Source organism: Oryctolagus cuniculus, chromosome 7, assembly GCF_051225735.1.
Source record: "Oryctolagus cuniculus isolate XC-2025 breed Fujian yellow rabbit chromosome 7, ASM5122573v1, whole genome shotgun sequence".
NCBI lineage: Eukaryota > Metazoa > Chordata > Mammalia > Lagomorpha > Leporidae > Oryctolagus > Oryctolagus cuniculus.
The window spans coordinates 29,680,548-29,706,106 of NC_142873.1; the positions used below are offsets into that span (position 1 = coordinate 29,680,548).

The 25,559-nt window shown below is 41.8% G+C and overlaps 1 protein-coding gene and 1 pseudogene across 7 annotated transcripts in view; one reads left to right on the forward strand and one right to left on the reverse strand.

Annotated features, from left to right (window-relative positions):
- The window catches only part of FMO1 (flavin containing dimethylaniline monoxygenase 1), a 29,432-nt gene extending 4,836 nt beyond the window's left edge, over nucleotides 1–24,596 (forward strand). For 4 of the 7 annotated variants that reach the window (XM_089336642.1, XM_051856026.3, XM_070076657.2 and 1 more), the window contains 7 exons: nucleotides 9,201–9,389; nucleotides 12,933–13,095; nucleotides 15,762–15,904; nucleotides 18,124–18,323; nucleotides 21,188–21,552; nucleotides 22,080–22,152; nucleotides 23,829–24,596. In XM_089336642.1, coding sequence (XP_089192768.1) covers nucleotides 9,201–9,389; nucleotides 12,933–13,095; nucleotides 15,762–15,904; nucleotides 18,124–18,323; nucleotides 21,188–21,552; nucleotides 22,080–22,152; nucleotides 23,829–24,171 — 1,476 coding nt within the window. In that variant the 3' untranslated portion in view covers nucleotides 24,172–24,596. 7 annotated transcript variants of the gene reach the window in all.
- LOC127493507 (N-alpha-acetyltransferase 15, NatA auxiliary subunit pseudogene) lies at nucleotides 10,687–12,773 on the reverse strand (annotated as a pseudogene).
- Nucleotides 24,597–25,559: the final 963 nt, after the last annotated feature.

Consider the following 25,559-nt stretch of genomic DNA (forward strand, 5'->3'; position numbering starts at 1 on the left):
CTCAGTGTAAGCTGAGTTCTGTACGCGAAGTCGTGCTGCCCAGGCAATCCCAGCCCATGCCAAGAACAATCACAGGATTTTTTTGTATTATTATTATTATTTTTCCTCTGCAGCAAAAGGAAAGTAATAATCTCAGATCTCAGCAGGGTGACAGCAGGGCTGGAAAGGGGAACAAAAGAACAAGGAGCAAGGAGGGGACACTCTACAGCCTACCTTGGCTGGTCTGGGGCGCAAGGGAATTACCAGGCCCTTCTTGGGGCCGTGGAGATCCTAAAGTCAGGCAGAGAAAGTGTCTGTGGGCTTCACCGCTCAGCCTGAAAACATCGGATCTCCCTGATCTCCTCAAAGCTCCTGTTTTCTCTCCTTCAAGGCAAAAATACTTCCCATGATCTTCAAATGTGCGCAGAAGAAAGCTGTCAGGAGGGGTGAAAGCGAGGAAGGTGTCAGATAGCCTGGCCTCAGAGCCCCTGAGGGCTTGAGAGAAAGACACAGCATTTCCCCATGACAGAGGGTAGGAGTTTGGAACTGGAACAAAGTATTCATTTTCTAGTTCATTGGGCAAAGCTTCAGAGAAGCCAAAGTTGCAGTTTAGTCACAAGTTTCCAGTGCAGGCCAGCTGGCCTTACACAAAAGAATTGCATAGCTTAAGCTGTGGCCAGCCACTAAATGTGACCCTCAATGTATGGAGACTTTCCAAAGGAGACTGGGGACAAGAGCACATCCATTCCCATGATTTGGCCTGGCTGGTTAAGATACATCAGAATGCATGGGTTCGACACAGGCTTCAGACTCCTGGCTCCAGCTTCTGGCTAATGCCGATCCTGGAAGGTACTGGTGATGGCTCAAGTAATTGGGCTCCTGCCACCCACATGGGAGAGCTGGACTGAGTTCCTGGTTCCAAACTTCAGCCTCAACCCAACCCCTGCTGTTGCATACATTTGGGGAGTGAATCAGGAAATGGGGTTTTTTTCCCTCTGTCTCTCTCAGTCTCTCTTTCCATCCCAGCTTTTCTCCCCACCTTTCAAATAAATTTTAAAAATTTAAATGCATATGTTTGGACAAACTGGCAGAAACCTGTCTCCTGGGCCAAAACTCTCTCCTACCTCATGCCTCTTAAAAACATTACTAATCAAATTTAATACTTTTCTCTCAATAAGCCTCAGAATCCTTCTTAACCCAGTATTCCAAACAAGCACAAGTAATCAAGCAAGAATTGACCATTGGCTTGGAGGATGAGACTGCCCAATTAAATTAACAGAGTAATTTAAAGAAGTTTCAGTCAAAGAAAATAGTAAGCCCAAAGACCAAACACTGGGACAAGATTCTGGCAGTAAATGGAAGGAGTGGAATTGTAGGGAGGCATATATTGGAACAGGTTCACTGAGTCAAGCGAAAGTGGGACAGACAAGGGGAAACCTGTGTTCAGCACAACTTTGCAGATTCCAGAGAGAAAGAGAAGGGCTAGGACAGCCACACTCTAAGTTATATAGAAATACTTAAGAAACAAAATTCGAGGAATTGTCCTGTCACTGAAAATTAATATAATCCCTAGAGATTTCAGTATAGGAAGGGGCGTTAACAAAACCTTCAGGTAAGACCACCCTGACGGCACCTGGAGGTGAGTCGTTATACTGTGCTCGTAGGAACGCCTTCTGTTTCTTTCGTCACATCCCTGCAATGCACTCCAGGCCTCGCAACCCTGCCTGGAATGCTGCCCTCTGCGGCCCAGCTCTTCCCTCTGCATGTGCATCGCTCAGTTCTTCAGCCAACACTCCCGGAGCATCTCCTACACGCCTTCCTTATCGCACGTAGCACGTTCCGTGGGGATGAGGAGCAAGTGTGAGCACATGTCTTCCAATCATGAAGGAAGACCTTCGCCAGCCATTTCTTCTTTATGCTTAGTAAACCTGATTCCTATCATCTTTCTTGGAAGAAGTCTGTTTTTCAAAACTTCAGTAGATCACCAGGTCTCCTTTATTCATAGGGCCAATAAACATGTATTGCATTCTGATGATCCGCTGGCCTCTACCCTCAAGGAGCTTTCATTCTTGGGGTTCTCCAACTTTCCTCTGAGGCTTCTATATTTCCTGTGTGGGTCCCAGAATAGGACTCTGCCCTCCAGTGAGAGGCTGACTGTCACTGGGGAGAAGGGAAGCTGAAGTGCAATGGGTACTGGCTCTTCTAGGGAAACGAAAAGAAGGAATGATTATTCTTGCAGAAGAGGAGCTACGAATCTCGAGCGTACAGAGAGAGGGTCTCTCTCTCTCTCTTTTTAAGATTTATTTTATTTATTTGAAAGACAGAATTACACAGAGAGGTAGAGACAGAGAGAGGTCTTCCATCCTCTGGTTCACTCCCCAGGTGGCTGCAATGGCTGGAGCTGCACCAATCTGGAGCCAGGAGCTTCTTCCAGGTCTCCCACGTGGGTGCAGGGGCCCAAGGACTTGGGCCATCTTCCACTGCTTTCCCAGACCACAGCAGAGAGCTGGATCGGAAAAGGAGCAGCCGGGACCAGAACCACACCCATATTGGATACCGGCATTTCAGGCCAGGGCTTTAACCCACTGCAACACAGTGCCAGCCCCAAGAGAGAGGGTCTCTATTTAGGATTGAACTTTTTTATCATTTTACATCTACGTTTAAAATGTGAAAGGAAAGATCCTCGGTATGTCTAAACTTTCTTCTCAGTGCCTACATTCCTCCTTGTTAGGAGGATTGTAGTTAGGATTCCTAGTTAGGAATGCCGCTAAGTCAGCAAATTCCACGGGTAGTTGTAGATGAGAAGAAAACCACAGAGAATCATGTCATCTTGAGTGCTTGCCAGATACTGTTCTAAATGCATTGTGGCAATGCCCTTAGTTTGTCCTGGGGGTATACACCACTATTGCTCCTTCACATGCATAAGGAAGCTGAGACACAGGGAGCTCAAGAACATTCCCAAGGTCATCCAGCTAAAACGTGCAGCTTGAAACTGACCCCAGGGACTGTACCTCTGGGCCCTTGCTGCCAGGAACTCTGTTCTATGAGTTTTTAGAATCTGTTTCACAGCTCAAGTCAGGCAGACGCTGGAGTGTCTCTGGGAGTCCCATGGAGGTTCCCAGTGGAGAATGGTGACCTCACTACTGCACACACAGGACCAAAGAAGGCCAGAAAGGCAGAAGCCCTGCCTTCATGCTCTTAAAGCTCTTTTCTTCTCTCCAATCTTCTTCTCCCCTCTCCTTCTCCCTCCTCCCTCCTTCTCCCTGTCATGGGAACAGAGCAAAACTCTTCCCCTACGTGACCCCGTCCGTTCTCAGGGGGCCCTGTGTGTCCATACTCGGAACACAAGGAGATTGGCAGAACCACCGGGCGCAGTGTCAAGACCGTCTGTAGACCCTTACTGGCTATCAGCGTGCTAAATGCTACACACCTTGTCTTCCTCCAGGAGAAACAATAGTGGGACGAAAGGAAAACAAGGACTGAGTTGGTCTTGGGTTTCTCCCTCTGGGCTAAATGTCCCCTCCAGGCTAGCTGCTCATCTAATCACATCTGTGGAGCATTATTGCACAATAGGCTTCAGCACTTCCTGGACAGTTTGCTTCTTGCTGACTTCACAATTTTCTTTCTAAGTTTCACAAGACAGTTTTTTCTTCCTGTTTTTGTTTGTTTGCTCATTTGCTTTAGGAACTCATAAAATAAGTGGTTCCCTAGCTTGTCCAGTTCCATGAATTCCCATTACTCTGATGTTTAAACACGATTACAGAATGCTTGTAGGTTTTTGAACTGTTTTTGTAATGGAAATCTTCACAACGTGTATCATACATGTCTCTACTCTGTCTAACAGTATAACAGCATGTGTGTGTGTGTGTGTGTGTGTGTGTGTAATTTAGCCTTGTATTATTGTTTACTAGACATTCACAGAATTAACAATAAAGTACTTAGCATGTGACGTTCTTGGACACAGGAGAGTGAAAGAAATTTGGTCCTACACTAATTGTCCCTAAATATTTACAATAGACATTTTTTGACTTACACTGCAGATTCTTCCCTTGCTTTTTCTCTCACTTATCAGTGTTGTAGCTCTTTATAGCTACTTTCTCTGTTCCTATAACATAGAGAAAACCTGACTCCTTTATACTTAGTTCTATAATCCACCTTCAGTTCTGAGGAGTCTGTAAAACTGTGATATCCAGTATGGTAGTCATCAGCTACACTAGCAATGGAAAGCTTGGAATTTGGCTGGTATGACTAAAGTATGAATTTTTTTATTGCATTTCATTTCATTTTAAACTCAATTCAATCACTGTAGGATATGTGAATCCACTTTTCCTAATAAAATTTAGCATTTGACTGTATATGCATACAATATACACAAGGAGTGGGTGTTGAGCTTAGTAGTAAGACAAATATCATATGTTTTCCCTGATCTGTGGTAACTAATAGAGTACAAAAAAGTAATGTATAATTATTTGCATTGCAATCTGCATAAAATGATTCCTGTGTGTAATGCTGTTGAGAGGAACATTTACTTTTTATGCAAATGAACTTGTTATAACTACACAGGAATTATTTAGATGTTACATTGTCATTGGATGTATTTCATTGAAAGAAATTATGAATGGGCCTGCGCCACGGCTCACTAGGCTAATCCTCCGCCTGCGGCGCAGGAACCCCAGGTTCTAGTCCTGGTTGGGGCACTGGATTCTGTCCCGGTTGCTCCTCTTCCAGTCCAGCTCTCTGCTGTGGCCCAGGAGTGCAGTGAAAGATGGCCCAAGTCCTTGGGCCCTGCACCCGCATGGGAGACCAGGAAAAACACCTGGTTCCTGGCTTCGGATCAGCGTGATGTGCCGGCTGCAGCTTGCCGGCCGCAGCGGCCATTGGAGGGTGAACCAATGCCAAAAGGAAGACCTTTCTCTCTATCTCTCTCTCTCACTGTCCACTCTGCCTGTCCAAAAAAAAGAAAAAAGAAAAAAACAGAAATTATGAATGACTCATTGACCCCAAAACTGGGGTCAATATATGCATGAAATAGTCATTTATACATTTAATTATTGCTTATAGCTGTAGTCTATATTCCCACTAAACTACAGTCTTTTTGCTTTTCTCTTGTTAAGCTTCTTATTCAGTGAAGTATTAAGCCTTTTTTACTGTAATGTAAATTTAAATATGTTATTTCAAAAACTAAAAAAGAAAAAGACACAAAATAGAAGGAAGGAAGGTGGGTAGGGCGGAGGGGAATATCATTATGTTCTTAGACTTGTATCTATAAATCATATTGAATCCATTAAAAATTAATCAAAATGAAAATGGAAAAAAGGTGCCTGCAGCCCACATCAGAGAACCTGGGTTCTATTTCTGGCTCCAGTTCCTGACTCCAGCCTCCTGCCAGTGCAGACCTTGGGAGGCAGCAGTGATGGTTCAAGTAATTGGGCTCCTGCCTCCCTTGTAGGAGACCTGGATTGTGTTCCTGCATTCGGCTTTAACCTTGGCACAGCCCCAGCTCCTGCAGGCCTTTGGGAAATACCCAGCAGATGGGAATGTGTTGCCTCTCTCTGTCTCTCCCTGCCTACCTCCCTCCCTCTCTCCCTCTCCCTGTCCTTTTCCCTCTCTCATCTCTCAAATAAATAAATAAATAAATAAACTTTTTAAAATAATAAAATAAAAGACACCAGATTTTGAAGATTTAATGTGAGAAAAAGTACATAAAATACCTCATTAATTTTATATGCACTATATGTTGAAATTTTAATATTTTGGATATATTGAATTAAACAAAATTAAGTCTTAGAAGTAATTTCTCTTGTTTCTTTTTGCTTTTTTAAATGTATCTATCAGGAAGTTTAAAAAACAAATGTATGTGTGGCTTCTATCAGAATTCTATGGAGTTATGTTACTCCAGAGCCTTGTCACTCAAAAGTGGTCCATGAGCCAACATCAGAGAACTTGCTACACACAGGATCTCTGGCTCACCCAGGCTATGAACTCAGCTTCCACATGTTACCAGCATTCCTCAGGATAATCCTAACAGGACCAAGAGGCAGTTGTCTAGAGAGCTATGGAGAACAATCTTTTTTTCCCTAAATTTCTGATTAATTATAAGCTACTGTTTGTCAAATATAATAAAAATAAATTGTGAGAAAAATCAGACTAACACAAATTAATATACAAAACAAAATTTCAAAATTTATAGTCAAAAGTCATAAAGTTTATTACAAAAAATCATTAAACAACACAGAAGAGAAAACAATTAGAAAAAAATGAACAAAATATCATTCTTTGAAAGTGTGCACATAAGCTATTAATATAAAGAATCACTATTACACTTGAACCTTTTTGCCAAACAAAACATTTTGCGTGAAACAGCAGTATTTGATATCAAACATCTGTGGGCATATTTTAAATACACAATGTTTGTACTGATATCTGAGATGTTTATGACAGTTAAACTTGCTTCTTGCTTTCCCATTTACCTAATCTAGATTGGATGGGTGACGAAGATCTTCAGAGGTGATATTGCTTATCTAAAATATTTCCAAATACTGCTCACTAGTGTTCCAAGTAGAGAAACAAGGTTCAAAGAGGTGTGGAAAAGTACAGGGCATTTGTTTTTCTTTTCAGTAAGTACTACTCAAAATTAAGCAAATAGAGCTGTATTTTTAAAACTTATCTTCAGGCCGGCGCCGTGGCTCAATAGGCTAATCCTCCACCTTGCAGCGCCAGCACACCAGGTTCTAGTCCCAGTCAGGGCACCAGATTTTGTCCCGGTTGCCCCTCTTCCAGGCCAGCTCTCTGCTGTGGCCCGGGAGTGCAGTGGAGGATGGCCCAAGTCCTTGGGCCCTGCACCTGCATGGGAGACCAGGAAAAACACCTGGTTCCTGGCTTCGGATCAGCGTGATGTGCCAGCTGCAGCGTGCCGGCCGCAGCGGCCATTGGAGGGTGAACCAATGCCAAAAGGAAGACCTTTCTCTCTATCTCTCTCTCTCACTGTCCACTCTGCCTGTCAAAAAAAAAAAAAACAAAACAAAACTTATCTTCAGTTCTTTATCAATAGCCAGTTCAAATAACCTAACCTTATAATTAAATATAAATTATCTTTCAATGAAAAAATTATTTCAGATTATATACACTTTAGGATAACAGTTTTCAAACTAAACTTAAAACATCACACATTAAAATGCAGTCCTAGTACACATGACTACACAGCTCAAACTGCACAGCTCACTGCAGAAGTCGGACAAAACTCAATCTGATCTACGTTCTGGTCATCAGCAAAGAATCCACAAGCTTGGATGTTAATCTGAGTCAAACTACTAATATAAAAGTTTGTAAATGCTTACTCTTGATTTCTTTGTTCATCTTGTCACAGACTGGTAACGATTCATGTTGGTGCTTTCTACAGACACTTGATTAGCACTGCTGAAAGTACTGCAGCAGAATCCATGACCAGTATTCACGTACTCACTATTCTTGCAAGCTCGTGGCTTCCAGTATATGTGTGTGTGTATATATATAGTATATATATAATATATATTCTATATAAAATTATATATAATATAGAATAAATATTATATCCAGTGTGTGTGTGTGTGTGTGTATATATATATATATATATATTCTGGATAAATGAGGCCACCAGATATGGGGCCACAGAAAAGCAGGTTATAGTCAACTCATGTTAGTTGATGAGGTCTGTAAAATTAATTTAAACCATAGGGATATGTTTATTTTACTCTCTTTGGTTGCTGTGCATTTCATATAGATCTAGATTTATACTCACTGGTGAAACAGTAAGCCCTCTCCATGTATGAGGTTTAGGTTCATGCTTCCACTTGTTCACATAAGTAAAATACTTTTTATACTGGGTAAAGGAGCTATCCATGTCCAAGGTGATAAATGATTAAAACATTGAGTGTCTTCCCATGAAATAAGGAGCACAATCCTCCATGATACCACTCAGAAGAAAGAGGCACTGTTTACCCAAGACATTACAACCTCGTGGTTGTCTTATGAAACATTGATATTTGCTAGTGATGAGTCAAAACTGGGAGTGGACAATTGGTTGGTGTTAGGCCATGATGCCGTTGTAGAATCTGGAAACCTTTGATCTGCATCCTCTTTAAGTCCCTGTTTCTGTTTGACCTCACAGCTCTGTGCATTCTGCATCTCTGCCACCTTGCACGCCCCTCCTCCCCAGGCCCCAGTCGCCTTTGCCTCTGCTCAGGCCCTCACCAGCCATCAAGTGGACTTGTGCGCTAGGCTGTCAACGAGGCCTCCCTCTTCCTCACCAGCCCTCTCTAATGCATTTTTTCTAGAATCAGAGTTGTCTTTCCAAGATTTAAAATGAATCACTTCACTGTCGAAACATTCAGCTGACTGCCATAAACGTCTTAAAAAAATTCCAGCTCCTTCACTTGGGATACAAGATCCTTCATAATCTGAATCCCTCTTCTCCCTAACAATTTCAAGAATACCCCATGAAACCAGAGGACCTAGCGCTTGTCCACTATCCAGACACTGCTTCCTGGTTCTACTTCTATACTCTCCTGATCTTTGCAGTAATACTGTGGGTATACAGACAGGTGTGTTCATCTTAGCTTCATTTATTAGCATGTAACTTATAAGCTAATAAATTAACTAGTACTTCTGTTCAGAAATTCACACCAGGGGCCAATGCTCCTTGTTGCCCAAGAGGAGAATAATAAATCCCATATAAAAGTAGCAGTTAGGAGTAGGCACTTTGTGCAGTGGTTAAGACACTACTTTTGCCTGGGTTTGAATCACAGCTCTCCTCCAAATTCCAACTTCATGCTGCTGCTCTGGGAACAGCAGGTCATTCTCAAGTAGTTAAGTCCCTGCCACCATGAGGGAGACCTGGATTAGATTCCTAGATCCCACCTTTGACCTGTCCCAGACCAGGCTGCTGTAGGCATTTAAGAAGTGAAACAGCAGATAAGCTCTCTCTTGCTCTCTCACTCTCATTCTCACTCTCTCTTACTCTCTCTCTCTCTCTCCTCCTTCAAATAAATTAATACATTTTTAAAAGGAAAAAAAAAATCCTTCACCTTAAAAAAAAAAAAAAAGGAAAGGCAGCAGGTAGAGCACACCATCTGCATCACCTTAAGCTTAGTCAATGTTTGAAATTTCTACAAGCTGAACTTCCACTGTGTCAGTATATGTGTCTGTGCATGCATGCGTACTCATGCGTCTACACTGTTTCACAGGAACATGTTGAAGAAGGAAGAGCCAGTCTGTACAAGTCTGTGGTCTCCAACAGCTGCAAGGAGATGTCGTGTTACTCAGATTTTCCATTCCCAGAAGATTATCCAAACTATGTGCCAAATTCTCAATTCCTGGACTATCTCAAAATGTATGCAGATCGATTCGACCTTCTGAAATGCATTCAATTCAAGGTAAAACAAAACAAATCAACATTCAAGACCTGTCCTTCTACCTAATTTCCATTACATTTTCTAGCCTTGCCCTGGACTCTGTAGATGAGAGACTGAACTGGCAAAATCACGGACCCTTGACTGGATTGCTTTTCCTTTTATCCTCATCCTGCTACACCCAAGTGAATCTGCAGGTCAGGGTGACTACTTTGTGTGAAGATGCACCTGTGTACAATTTTAATTGGCACTGATTACATCTGAGTGCTCTAAGACACCTAAAGTATATCAAGGCATACTTTCTGCTTGGGCCAAATACCTGCACACAGGAACATGGAGAACTCCTACCAGTGCCCTGGATAGTCGCTCCCTGACTTCCCCTGATAAGAATGGAAGTGAGCAAGACTGCATACACAACAGACCCAAGTTATTGGAAGGAAATCTTTTCCAGATATCATTGGGAATAGAAAAATCGCTAAAGATTGTCCTTCTCTTTGGCCCTCTTCCTTTCCCATGGCACAGGATGGAGGCAAGAGGAAGTCAGAACAAAGACAAATGAGCATCTCTCCCTCTCTCTCTCTTCTTTCTATTTTCCTCTTTTGCTTTCCTCTCCAAGAAACCCATGTGTTGCCCTTCTCCTGTCTCCCAGGGATAGGAATGGTGGGGAATTCATGAGAAATCACACCAAGAGGGCAATGTGAGTGGAGACTTTGGCCAAAACAAGTACCAAGTAAGATTCACATTCACACATCCATTTAATTTCTCCTAGACAGATTTCCAAGGAGCATTTCATCCCATTGCCTCATTTTGCAATGAACAGAGTAAAAATAAAGGACCATCATATAAATGCAATTAAAAACCATTTATAAAAACCCATAGCAATTCCTGAATCTGAAGCAATTTCTTTGCAGCATTCCTTCTTAAAAAGATTCATTTGTTGTATTTGAAAGATAGACAGATAGAGAGAGAGAGATCCTTTGTCAGCTGGTTCACTCCCCAAATGGTCACAATAGTGGTAGCTGGGCCAGACCAAAGCCAGGAACCTCCTCCAAGTCTCCCACCTAGGTGGGAGGGCCCAAGCCCGCAGCCTTCCCAGGTGCATCATCAGGTAGCTGGCATGGAAGTTGAGCAGGCTGTACCTGAACTGGTACCCATTTAGGATGCCAGCACTCGTTGCAGACAGCAGCTTAACCAGCTAGACCTTAATGCTGGCCCCACCCAGACCCATTTTGCAACAATTTTTTTTAAAGCAGATATTGAGGTTGGCATTGTCATATAGCAGGTAAAGCCACTGCTTGCGATGCTAGCATACCATATGAGTGCTGGTCCATTTCTCAACAGCTCCACTTCCAATCCAGCTCCTTGATGATTGCCTGGAAAAAGCTGCAGAAGATAGCCCAGTGCTTGGGCACCTATGTGGGAGACTTTGATGAAGCTCCTGACTCCTAGCTTCAGCCTGGCTCAGCACTGGCCGTTGCAGCCATTTGGGGAATGAACCAGCATATGGAATATCTCTTTCTCTGCCTTTCCCTCTCTCTGTGTGATTCTTTCAAATAAGTATATAAGTATTTTTTAAGAAGGGAGATAAAAGGGTGGGCCATACATGCCTGGATGTTTCTGTTAGTAAGAGATTCATCAAGTGTTGTGGCCAACTCTATAGCTCACCTCTGACTAGAAGGATCTAAATAATATCCCATTTTGGTAGCTGATAATCTGTGTGGCAATGCATCAGAATTCTTTTTCAGAATTCATTTTTTCAGAAAAGTTTCATTACAATTCTTTGGATTTGTTGTTACAAAAGAACCAATGTTTCTTGTTTTAACACTGTTCTAACTCTATTAGGCAAATGTTTACTTTCATATTCAACAGTACTAAAAAGTCAAATCATACATTCATGAAACCAGGGATAAATAGAATCAATACCAAATATCCTATTTACTGATTGCAGGAGAACTGTTTTCTTTCCTAAAGTAAATCTCAAAGGCAAAGGATGAGTTTCTACCTTGTTCTTCATCAACTTCTTCAATGATGTTAAAAATGTAATAGCCTCTTCCAAAGAATTTTCAACCTTGGCCTGTTTTTCAGAGATAAGTTTTCCTTTTGGACCTCCATTTTCCTCCTCATCATCATCTTTCTTCTTCCTTTTTTTTTTTTTTTTTTGAGGGGGTGGGGGCTTCTCTGTTGTTTTTTGTTTTTCTGCATTTTTTCCTCTTTTATTTGGGTTTTATTCTGAGCTCTTCTTTACTTACTGTGTAGCGTCTTCAGCTCTTTGTCAGACACGCCTGCTGTATTGGCTTCATGTTCCTTATTCTCATCTGTACGGGAGTTGTCATGAAGCTTCAAGTATGTCTCTAAAGCAGTTCTTACTGCCTGAAGTGAAACAGAGGCTGTACATCTTCTAGTATTAATAAGTCCACATAAGATCTAAGGGTAATGTTCCTCATATAGTATACATCAAGTCAAATTGATTGTCAGTGATTTCTATAAAATGTCTCTCAATATCATGACATTTCTTAAGTGCTTTGCCAAATTTGTCGATTGCTTTATGAGCCTGAGCACATTCTATCTGGAACCACATGAACTACATTTCATTCAAATTCTCCATAGCTGATGTTCCTTCCCTTGTATACCTTGAGCATAATTTCCTCAGTCTCATTAATCAAATTGGCTTATAACACATATTTTGCACACTTGGAGTTGATAAATCTGCTGTCTGTGTCCAAGACCTGGGCCTCATCCATCCTTCTCGCAACTTCCTTAATATTCCCAGCATGCTTGTAGATTTTATCTTTCACAAGAAAGAGTCCTATCAATGTAGATGTACTTTTAATTAAAATATTTATGTACTCCAGAGCAATAGATGGCTGACTAATTTTGTCATAAGATTGCACCAAGTAGAACTGCATCCAAAGTAATGTGGTTGGTGGTTCTTCCTCTCCATCTTCATTGGGATTAAATAACTGGCAGCTTTTTAGAAAGGTTTTATAATCTACTGTTAGTTCTACAATTGCCTCCTTTTACTCATCTCTGTATAATGATCTCAAAGTATTGAAGACTAGTGAACAATCCTTGCTGAAATGCATCCCTAGGAATTTATCCAACCATTCTTTAAACTTCTGATAGCACTTTTAAATAACTCTTTAGATCTGGGAAATTTTCAAAAACATAATCTATAAATCCGTGTGTAAGATAATATACTTGGAACCAAATGTATGTCTTTAATTACATATTATTTATGCCTTCATTAAAGGAACTATTGTCAAAGAGATTATACTTTGAAAAATAAGGTTGTGTAACAGGAACAATAATGAAAAAAGACATCAGCGACTTAGCCTGCTGTGAGAATTTGAGCAAATCACTTAAAATCTTAGATACCCCTCTACAATTCCAAGCTTCAAATGGTTCCATCCAGGAAACCAATTAGTCCAATAGCCTGAAGAGGTTACTAGGGTTATGCTTATTAACTGTATTGTGCCTTACCGAGGAGCTTCTGAAATGCCAACTGGCACAAAAGCCCTTAATGGAACTTTGATAAATGGTAATTATGCCTGTTATTCTTTTTTTCAGACTACAGTCTTCAGTATAACAAAATGCCAAGATTTTAATGTCTCTGGCCAGTGGGAGGTAGTGACTCTGCATGAAGGGAAGCAAGAATCAGCCATCTTTGATGCTGTCATGGTCTGCACTGGTTTTCTTACGAACCCTCATTTGCCATTGGGTTGCTTTCCAGGTACAAGATTTTCTGCTATTGACCTTAAATTGTCTCCTTGGAGCCATCCTAATACTTGATTAACCTGAGGACAAATTGGTATGGACCCTTCATTCAATTGTTTAAGTTGTAAGATAGCAGTTTTTCTTAAACAACACTTTCTGGCCAGCCTCTAGCTTTCACACAATCTGTGAAGACAGAAGAGTAGAATGGATAATTTAACAAGCAGTTTTATGCTTCACTAAAGTTCAGTGTCCCTCCTTAAGTGACTGGCAGCACTCAGAAACTCTTTCAAAGCATGAGTTAGACAAGTTGCTGGCCCCAGAGGCAGCTGCACATTACCAAAATGAAATTCAGAGGACACAAAGGTCAATAATGTAATTGAATTGCTTAACTTTATTTATTTGTTTTATGTAAGCCATAGCAATCAGCTAGATCAGGGATTCATGGCACTAGGATAATAGTCAACAGGGAGATGAATTTTTTTTAGATTTACTTGTTTATTTAAAAGGCAGATTTTCAGAGAGAGAGAGACAGTGAGAAAGAGATTTTCCATTTGCTGATTCACTCTCCGATTGGCCAAAAGAGCCAGGGCTGGGCCAGGCCCAAGCCGGGAGCCTGGAACTCCATCCAGGTCTCCCTTTAGGGTGGCAGGGGTCCAAACACCTTGGCCATTTTCAGCTGACTTTCAAGCACACTTGCAGGGAGCTGGACTGGAAGTGGAGCAGCCAAGACTCAAACTGGCATTCATATATGATGCTGGCATAGTAAACCCACTGTGCCATAGGAGATGAATCTTGAGAGATAAGCTAACACATCTTTAGACCTCAGTTTTTTTTATCTGCTTTTTGCAACCATGATTCATGTTAATCCATGTCAACTTTCAATTGAATTTCAATTCAGAGGAATGAGAAGTGCAATGGACTCCACCCAATTTTACCATCTCTTTCTCTGCCTTAAAGCAGTTGGTTAGTCTGCACATTTCCCTTGTAGAGGTTATTAAATATTACAAAATTTCAAAGCCACTGAAGATATTAAAAAATGTATATCACAAATTCTGGAAGTAGTTCCAAAGGAAGCATTCCAAAGATTCTTAGTAAACATTAAAGGAGTCACAGCTAGAATCAGTTTTCCCAGTATGACTGCTTTTATTCGTTCAGCTACATTCAGCCACAATCACCCAATGTTAATTCTAATTCTGCCCTCCTGTAAGGTGAGGAGAGGTATCAGTCTAGAGGAGACTCAGGCACACAGAGTCGTATGTGTGTCCATTTGTCATCAAAATGGTCTGCTCCAGAGAGAATCTAAGACAATCTAAAATCTATAGAGAATTCCATGATTCTTTTTAGACTTTCCCAGCTTTCTTTTCCTGTTCTGAGATAATATTTGAACCTAATTACATCCTTGCTAAATTCTAAATCATTGTTAGGTTTTAACCAGGATTCAGGTAAGATTTCAAATGATTCAAGGTGAACTAAAGAGCTACCAGGCCTTAAGAAGGCAACTTTCCACAATACCCTGAGAATCTAGATGTCTTACCATTTTTTGTAGAATGAACAGGTTCTTCTTTCAGCACATATTACTTCTGATTATGTAAAGTGGCCCTGAGATTATTTTCAAAAATGTTCTATTTATGTTTGATGTTTCTATGTGATTTGACACCAACCACCTGAGATATAGAGTTCACCCAGTAGATGTTATCCTGATATAAAGAAGGTAATCCTTTTTCTTTTTGTCAACTTACTGACTCAGCAAAATTAGCCTGAGTTGCAATGTGTCAACCAAGCTGAACTATCAGTGAACTTCCGCAACTCATGCAAATATTTGTGACTATCATTTCTCCTATTTCCCCATCATCCTGCACATTGCCAGGCACAGAGCTGACATCCAGAAAGTTTGCTGCATAAATGCTGTGGCTCATGGTTCCCTCTGACTTTCTTGTCTGTCTTTGTAAAAACCCATGAGTCAAGTATCAGTAAATTGAATATTTTTGTCCAGTGACTTCCATCAACCTTAAAATGGTAGACTTCTGGCCAGCGCCAAGGCTCACTTGGCTAATCCTCCGCCTGCGGTGCCGGCACCCCGGGTTCTAGTCCTGGTTGGGGCACCGGATTCTGTCCCGATTGCTCCTCTTCCAATCCAGCTCTCAGCTGTGGCTCGGGAGTGCAGTGGAGGATGGCCCAAGTCCTTGGGCCCTGCACCCTCATGGGAGACCAGGAGGAAGAACCTGGCTCCTGGCTTCAGATCACCACAGCGCGCCGGCCATAGTGGCCATTTGGGGAGTGAACCAACGGAAAAGGAAGACCTTTCTCTCTGTCTCTCTCTCTCTCTCACTGTCTAATTCTGCCTGTCGAAAAAAAACTTTCTTTTTAAAAAAAATGATACACTTCTTATACTTTTGCTTCATGGCTTCATATCATATTTCAGCTTATAGTTTAATAATCTAATAAATATAAACAGAAACCCATCTAGTGAAATGTAGTAATTACCTCCATTAAGTAAATAATTATCTTCTAAGATGGTCTGGAGCCATATAGTCATATCATACTTCAGATTTCATCAAAATTCAATATACTAATAAAAACAATTTAAATCATATATCAAATGGGTGTTATCAACTGAAAAATATTTATGTTTCACTCACTGATGCAGCAAATTTTCTATTTGACTTCTCTTTTTTTCTATAGGCATAAAAACCTTTAAAGGCCAATACTTTCACAGCCGACAGTATAAACATCCAGATATATTTAAGGACAAGAGAGTTCTTGTGGTTGGAATGGGCAATTCTGGCACAGACATTGCTGTGGAGGCCAGCCACGTGGCAAAAAAGGTACCAGTCTTGATGTCACTACATGAGGAGTTTATTTGAAGATGCACTTGTTTTCAACAAACAGTGTTTGACAATAGAAATAGTTAATATTTATAGAGATTACTCCATTTCAAACATGGCACCAAATGTTTTCTATTGAATTACTTTTTCACTGCATTACTTCATCAAAACAAGCCATCAACATAGGTACTATCAGTGTCACTGACTACAGGTGAAGAAACAAATGCTTAGCAATTCGTACCACCAGCTAGTATACAGCCAGGTCTCTTTAAGTCCAAGTGAATGGCCAGCGCCGTGGCTCACTAGGCTAATCCTCCGCCTTGCAGCGCCAGCACACGGGGTTCTAGGCCCGGTCAGGGCGCCGGATTCTGTCCTGGTTGCCCCTCTTCCAGGCCAGCTCTCTGCTGTGGCCAGGGAGTGCAGTGGAGGATGGCCCAAGTGCTTGGGCCCTGCACCTGCATGGGAGACCAGGAGAAGTACCTGGCTCCTGCCATTGGATCAGCGCGGTGCGCCGGCCGCAGTGCGCTGGCCGCGGCGGCCATTGGAGGGTGAACCAACGGAAAAGGAAGACCTTTCTCTCTGTCTCTCTCTCTCACTGTCCACTCTGCCTGTCAAAAAAAAAAAAAAAAAAAAGTCCAAGTGAATGCTTCTAACTCTGCCTTGCATCCCTCATCCCTACCTCCAGTCTATCTTTCCACTCACACAAGCCATCTAGAACTCCAACCACCAACCAACATATCCTCTGAAAAGCTTGCTCTCATTACAACACTCTCATCTTGAAAAGCCTATAATAATTCCTCTTATCTGAAAAAGGTGCTAATATATTAGCTTGGCATCATAGTGTTCTCCTACAGTGTCCAAATCTGCCATCTTCATTTTAACCCTTATACCACCATCTGCACAACCATCACCTACAGCCAAGCAGCACTAGCATGTGGCCCTTACTGGTTCCTGAGTCTGTTTCCCCTCTGCTCACACCACCCTGCTCGATGCTGCATACCCTTCCCGTCTTTATCATCTACATTTACATTCCCAGCTATTTCACTGCGCCACAAGCTGATGTCCCCTCATTCAGAATTTATGTGATACTACAACTTACAGTCCTCAACGGACACTTTTTAATCCTAAGTATTTTTAATCACCTTTTGGAGTATATATCTTCTTTCCAACCATGGTGTAACCTCATTGAGAGTCATCCAGCCAACTAATAGGAATTAGTATGTGGTTTCTGATGAACCAAAATTGGTACCAGGCCCTGAGAATATGCTGGCCAACAAAAGCAAAATCCTCATTGTCACAGAGTGTAGTTGTGGGAAAAACAGAGGACAAATAAATACGTGTACATAACTAAACCATTAATTGCCAGAGAGAAATTAGCTGTGAAGGAAAACAACTAGGAGTGTGTAACTCAAAATTCCTTCCCATGACTTCTGAAAAAGGACCTGAAGACTGATTAACTGATTGATTGGTTGATTTGGTCTAACAGGTAAGTCACCAGTTGAGATGCCTGAATCCCATATTCAAGTGCCTGGGTTTGAGTCCTGGCCCCACTCTGGATTCCAGCTTCTTGATAATGCATTCCCTAGGAGGCAACAGGTGATACTGCCACCATGTGAGAGCCCTAGCTTAGGTTTTGGTTCCTGAATTTGGCCTGGCTCAACCGCAGGATACTATGAACATTTGGCATTTAGGGAGTAAAGCAGTAAATGGAATGTGTTCTCTTTTTCTCTCTCCTTGTCTTTCTCTTTGTTTATCAAATAAATCAAATACATACATAAAAATAGAAGTTAGAAGGATAAGATTATCTCATCAAGATTTTGTGTTGTACTTTCCAGTGTCTTTTTTTTTTTTTTTTTTTTTGACAGGCAGAGTGGACAGTGAGAGAGAGAGAGAGAGAGAAAGGTCTTCCTTTGGTTCACCCTCCAATGGCCACCGAACCGCGTTGATCCAATGGCAGGATGGCAGGAGCCAGGTGCTTATCCTGGTCTCCCATGGGGTGCAGGGCCCAAGGACTTGGGCCATCCTCCACTGCACTCCCAGGCCACAGCAGAGAGCTAGCCTGGAAGAGGGGCAACCGGGACAGAATCCGGCGCCCTGACCGGGCCTAGAACCCCGTGTGCTGGCGCCGCAAGGCGGAGGATTAGCCTAGTGAGCCGCGGTGCCGGCCTCAGGTGTTTTTCAATTCCTGACTCTTCTTGAATCTCTTTGCTTACTTCCAGGTGTTCCTCAGCACTACCGGAGGGGCGTGGGTGATCAGCCGGGTCTTTGACTCCGGGTACCCATGGGACATGGTGTTCACGACACGATTTCAGAACTTCATCAGAAATTCTCTCCCAACTCCAATTGTGACTTGGCTGGTGGCAAAAAAGATGAACAGCTGGTTCAACCATGCAAATTATGGCTTAGTACCAAAAGACAGGTAAATATAACGTATCTGCTAAGAGTTGTTAGGAAGAGGGAACCTCTTCATTCCAGTGGTGTATGCAAATCAAACAATAATACAGTTGGATGATTAAATATGAAGGAACACAACTACTTACCACAAAGCTGCTTAATAATAACAACTAGCTGCTCTTAAGTGTCTGGTATGTGAAATTATGTGTTTCATCTTGTGAATAACCCAGTAAGGTAAGTATAGTTACAATCTCATTTTCTCCACTGAGAAATTCAGCAAAATTCAGTCACTTGTCCAACTTCATTTACTGATCAGTGAGTTCTAGCACTTTGGCATGTAATTTAAGCCTCATCTGCAACAATCAAAAATAATAATAATTTCTCTGTAATTTTGTTGACAAAAGCAACATGTTGGCCTTGTTTTATTGTGTAGGAAAAATTGAATATTATACCTGCTCTTCACTGTCACTCTAGTGGCAGTGCCTTCTCACCCTGATCAAAATTAACTTGATTTCAATCCATTCAGTTGCAACCATGATTTATCCCATTAACAAGAACCAGAAGTTTCACTTCCTCATTCATTAATTTTATGCAAATGAAACTCTATTACCAGGGGATGTTGCAGCATGGAGATCCTATCTGATCTCCATCCAGATTCTTCCCTGAGCCAACACTGATCAGGCAGCACCCAGGCCAAAAATGATGACAAGCAGCCTCCTCCATTACACGTATTTCTGTTTCCTCTTGTTCCTCCCCTCTCTTCATTGTCTCCACTTTTTCCTTCTTTATTTCTTATGCACTCTCTTCCACCTGTGGGCTTCTCAGGAATTTTGACTTTTCTATCAGTGCTTTTTCTCCCATGAGTTGACTTTTTAGAGTTTTATCTCAGTTTCTGTGGACCAGGAATCTAGGCATAGCTTGTTGGGATCCTCTGCTTTGGGATCTCTCTTTTTTTTATGTTTTTTTTTTTTTTTTTTAATTTTTTGACAGGCAGAGTGGACAGTGAGAGAGAGAGACAGAGAGAAAGGTCTTCCTTTGCTGTTGGTTCACCCTCCAATGGCCGCCACGGCCGGCGTGCTGCGGCCGGCGCACTGCACTGATCCGATGGCAGGAGCCAGGTACTTATCCTGGTCTCCCATGCAGATGCAGGGCCCAAGCACGTGGGCCATCCTCCACTGCACTCCCTGGCCACAGCAGAGAGCTGGCCTGGAAGAGGGGCAACCGGGACAGAATCCGGCGCCCCGACCGGGACTAGAACTCACTGTGCCGGCACTGCAAGGCGGAGGATTAGCCACGGCGCCAGCCTCTGTTTTGGGATCTCTTACAAGCTGCAATGGAAGCATCGTCTAGATGACAAGCTGTCATCTCACAGCTCACCTTGGGAAGGATCAGTTTTCACACTCACGCAGGTGGTGGTCAGAAGGATTCAGTTCTTTAGGGGCCATTGACTGCAGTCTCAGTTTCTCTCTGGCTGGAGGCTGTCCCCAGTTCCTCTCCAACATGAAGCTTGACTCATTAAAACCAGCAAGCCTGGTCAGATCACAGACATGGCTCAGGTAACCCAGACTCCCCAGTGTCCACGCTGGGGCTTAATCTTCCTTAAATCAAAACATGGAATGAGTCCTAAAGTAGATGCATAAGATGAAGTATGAGAGAGAATCCCAGAGTGGTCCTGCCTTCTCCCAGCATACCACTCCCAGGAGCCTCCATGCGTTCAGCTGTCCAGCGGCAGCACAGCATGAATGTTATCCAGCCTCGTGGTGGTTCACCAGAATATAAGAAATCTCATGATTTACAGGACTACAAGGAACCCATGAAATGTGGAAGAAGCCTGAAGAAGTATGATCTCTTCTCTCTTAGATTTAGTTACCCTCTAACATTCCAATATTATACAATTGTATATTTTCTTCATCCTACCCAATGAACTAAGGATGGTAAGTGTTAGTACCAGTATTTGATGAAGGTAACAAAGCCTAAAGGATTAAAGGAGCTGCCTCAGCTCTTCCAAGTACAAGCATTTATATAATAAGCCATTCTTATTCCCTCCAACTCCAGTACTTTTCCCTTTTTACCTACACCATCTCTTTCTGGGCATTCACCCAAAGTCAACAGTGTCTTGGATTTTATAAAATTATCTCCAAATCATTAGCCTTCCAATTCCAAAGACATAGCCAGAGAAAGATGATTCTGTCATTGTTCTTTTTTTTTTTTTTCTTTGACAGGCAGAGTGGACAGTGAGAGAGAGAGACAGAGAGAAAGGTTTTCCTTTGCCATTGGTTCACCCTCCAATGGCCGCCACAGCCAGCGTGCTGCGGCCGGCGCACCGCGCTGATCCAAAGCCAGGAGCCAGGTGCTTATCCTGGTCTCCCATGGGGTGCAGGGCCCAAGCACTTGGGCCATCCTCCACTGCACTCCCGGGCCACAGCAGAGAGCTGGCCTGGAAGAGGGGCAACCAGGACAGAATCCGGAGCCCCGACCGGGCCTAGAACCCCGTGTGCTGGCGCCGCAAGGCGGAGGATTAGCCTAGTGAGCTGCGGCGCTGGCTCATTGTTCTTTTTAAACACAAGTTTTCCTCATAAAATTTTTCTTAGGAAGAAAGGGAACTAGATAGAGCTTTCAGCAGTTTTTCAGTATTCATCTATCTCTAAAGCAATAGTCATAACTGAATGTTGAAAAAAGGCAAGAGAAGCAAACTAGAAAAAACTCTGCCTCTTCCTCAGGCTTCCAAACTCTAGAAAACAGCATATTTCATAATCCTTGGACATTCATGAATCCCTTTTCACATGTATAACTTCTCCCAAGACTTGAAGCTCTTAGCCAACAAATGTAAGTAGGAAAGAGGGCCAGCCACATTCAATAAATGTCTCTCCTGTCCATGGTTTTGTTTAGGATTCAACTGAAAGAGCCTGTGCTAAATGATGAGCTCCCAGGCCGTATCATCACGGGGAAAGTTTTTATCAGGCCAAGCATAAAGGAGGTGAAAGAAAACTCTGTTGTATTTGGCAATGCACACAACACCCCAAGCGAAGAGCCCATTGATGTCATTGTCTTTGCCACTGGATACACTTTTGCTTTCCCCTTCCTTGATGAGTCTGTAGTGAAAGTTGAAGATGGTCAAGCATCACTGTACAAGTATATATTCCCTGCACATCTGCAAAAGCCAACCTTGGCTGTTATTGGCCTCATTAAACCCTTGGGGTCTATGTTACCCACAGGAGAAACACAAGCTCGATATACTGTTCAAGTTTTTAAAGGTAAGCATATGAGAAATAGGCACATGGTTTTGGTTTGCCATGTGATTTTTGATATTAGAAATTTTGAAACTCTTACTCAGCTCCCATGTAAAATAATGGAATCTTTAAAAATCCATATCTATTCTATTGTACACTGAATTTTTCTATCATAATGATTTGCTTATACCATTACCAATACAAATGATACATCAGGGTAAGAAAACATAAGCTATGTCTGCCTGTTATTTAGACTGAATCAACTGGTTCAATTAAAATTAAAAATCAGTCAACTGAGTGACAATATTCAGTGAATCCAATTTTAAGGTTCTATTGTCAAAGAACTAGTACAAGCACAAAACACTTATCATTTCAGGTGCAAGAATTATTTCAGGGATATATCACCAATCATCTCAAGCTACTAACGTTTTCACTATAGCAGATGAGGAGCTGAGTACTAGAAATGAAAAATGAGCTGTGAAGCATCTTTATCCATAAGTAAACAGTTAGACCTAAAGCCAAATTGCATATATGCTTTGTTTATTTTATAGGTGTAATTAAATTACCACCAACAAGTGTCATGATAAAAGAAGTTAATGAAAGGAAAGAAAACAAGCACAATGGGTAAGTTAACTATTGGCATTCTTTCTTTTTTTCTTTTTTTATTTTTCCACCCAAAGAAACATTTTATTTAAGGAATACAAACTTCATGCATTTCATAAGTACAACTTTAGAAATATAGTGATTCTTCCCACCATACCCTTCCTCCCATCCACTCTCCCGCCCCACTTCTTCCTCCCTCTCACATTCCCAGTCCCGTTCTCCACTTTCTGAGTCATAATTAAAATTGGCAAAGCAAAAGCAGAGAGTTGAGAGTTACATGGGAAGAAAAAGAACCACCTGAGATTTACAGTAAAAACGTAGGAAAGCCTGTTGAAGAAGAGTAACAAAATTGAGGAAAGTGCACATGCCCAGAGTCATGTCTGTAGACCATGGTTATCTAGCATCACATCGAATTTGGATTCTAGAAAAGCATAATTACCCTTTATTCCATATCTTATCCAATGAAAATTATTCCATACCTTATCCAAGGAAGCAGCAAAAGATTGTGCTTCTCCATTTGAACACCAGAAGTGTTTGCCCAATTATGCATCCCACAAGTCTTAAAAGTTCTGTTGTTTTTATTCTAATTGCTGCTCCAGAGCAGGGTCAGCAAATCACAAGCCATGCATGGCCAAGTCCACCAATCTGGCTTTTGCTTTCTCACTTTCAAATAGTTATAGAAGAAAAAGGAGATGTGGAAATTATGTGAAATTCACATCACAGTGGCCATAAACAAAGTTTTGTTAAATCACAGCCAGGCTCATTCATCCATCTATTGTCATGGTTCCTTCTATGTTTAGAATAACAGGACTGGTTAATTGACAGGGACCATAATATAGCCCTCAATGCCTACAGCATTTACCCTGTGGTCTTTTATCGGCATCTTCTGCAAAAAAGAGGCTTCCATTTGTGGTATGCTCTTGGCTACCACGCAGGGAAGGGAGTCATGGCCCAGGGTTCTTACTCCCAATCCAACCAAAACATTCCTGATGTTATCTGACTTACTGTTTTATATATTTTTGGCATTTAATATAAATTTTCACTTGAAAAAACAATCAATAGCAGAAAAAAAAATTTTAAAAAGCACTACACTTAAGGACATTTGTACCTCTTCTCTCATCTATATATGCCTCCAAACTTCAAGTGTTGATCTATCCTTGCCAAAGTGTCAAATTTCAAACAATAAAATAATTTTAAATATCTTTTATTTATCCTCAGTCTAGGATATTGTTTGATTTCCATTATAGAACACCTGCATGATAAATCATTAATTAGGATGAAGTCAAATTTTTCAAATTTCCTTGGCACATCAGTCAATTATTGGGGCTGATACTAGCATTATAAGGAATTCCATCCATGTGAATTTTCACCCTCATACAAATTCAATAATAACTGAGTTTTACTAGATATATCCTTGAAAGTATTCATGGGAAATAAAATTAAAAGTTTACTTCAGCACAAAAATTTTGCTGAAGTTTATGCATAGCTTTTTCATGCATGTTCCATGAACGTTTTATAAACTTCTTGTAGAATGAGATCATCAGATAGCTCATGGCATAAATGGGAGAACATGGAAACTATTCCAAATTTGTAGCAACATTCATGAGCTCTGGACTCTTTTACTTGTTCTAAGATTATCTTTATTTTATTTTTTTGTCTCTCCCTGCCCCCCCCCCCCCCATCTTCCTGTCAAAAAGGTTTGGCTTGTGCTACTGCAAGGCCTTACAAGCAGATTACATCACGTACATAGATGATCTCCTGACCTCTATCAACGCAAAACCCAACCTGTTCTCTCTACTCCTGACTGACCCACTGCTGGCTTTGACTATGTTCTTTGGCCCATATTCACCATACCAATTCCGCTTGACTGGACCAGGAAAATGGAAAGGAGCCAGAAATGCCATCATGACACAATGGGATCGCACATTCAAGGTCACCAAAACTCGAATTGTACAAGAATCGTCATCTCCCTTTGAAAGTTTGCTTAAACTCTTCGCCGTTCTGGCTTTGCTTGTGTCTGTTTTCCTGATTTTCCTATAAGTAAAAGATTTGCTAGTTGAATTTTCAAATGCACAGAGTAGATTTACAATACCCTGACTCTTTTATTACACTGGCCTTGCCTTTGCAATTAAGAGCCATTCCCAGATTATGAAGGTCGCCCCTCCTTTCTGAGCCCCAGAGTTACCAAGGGTTTTGATAAACCTCCCCCCAGCTCCACCTATATCAAATATTAGAGGGTGATGACTAAGATTTCTTAGCATTTGAAGGCTCCTGGAAGGTCCCAGGTGCATCCTTAGGAAGAGAGCTCTCCTAGGCAGCACTCTGAGCAGTCACACCTGTTTCCCATATAAGCTATGTTCATAGATTTCAACTAAAACCCCTACCTCAAAAAGATTGGATTGTACTGAAATGATGTCCTTATGATACTGGTGGACTAGAAATAAAAAGGAAAAAGAAACTCATAACTGATTGTTTCAAGTGGTCTTTTTTTCACTTCTTAAGAGTTGGGGAAAGAGAGAAGAGGATGAGAAATGTATGAATAAATCCCACCGAAGTACAAGGGATCCAATGAGACAGTTTGCATATTTCTGAAGGAGTGCGCCTATCTGGAACTGCTCATTCCCCCAGAACGTACTCTCAGACCAAGTGGGTGCTGCAGTTGGCAACTAAAGACTTGAATAAGAGCCATGCCACAGACAACAACCACCTGCACCGTTCTTTGAGTGGACCTCTAGAAACCAAAGTGGGGGGGAGAATTTGCTCAGATCCTCTTGGACAAGGTTATCCTAAGAGGGAAACAGGACTGCCTCCTCTTAAGAGCCTACTAGGCGCTGGCACTTGGCACAGTGGGTTAATCCTCTGCTTGTGGTGCCAGCATCCCATATGGGCATCATTTCAAGTCCCGGCTGTTCCTCTTCTGATCCAGCTCTCTGCTATGGCTGGGAAAGCAAAAATAAAAGATGGCCCAAGCACTTGGGCCCCTGCACCCATGTGGGAGGCCCAGAAGAATCTCCTGGCTCCTGGCTTCTGATCAGCTCAGCTCCAGCCATTGCAGCCATTTAGGGAGTGAACCAGAGGATGGAAGAATTTTCTGTCTCTACCTTTCACTGTCTGTAACATTGCCTCTGAAATAAATAAGTAAAATCTTAAAAAAAAAAAAAAAAAGAGTCAACTAAATCCAGCTAGAATTCATTAGGTGAAGAACACTGCCAAGAAGCCTTCAACAGAGGGAAAGCAGAGGGAAAGAAAAGGAAAGCAGAAGAAGAGCAAAAGCAAACACCACGTCCAGTGCGGTCTGTGATCAAAGTAGTCCCAACCATCTCACAGCATTGGTTGAAGGTGTGCCTCAGCCAGAAGAGGCTCTGCCTTCACTTCACCTCACTGCTAGGTTTGCCAGCTTGACCTACAGAGAGAACTGTGGTTTGAAT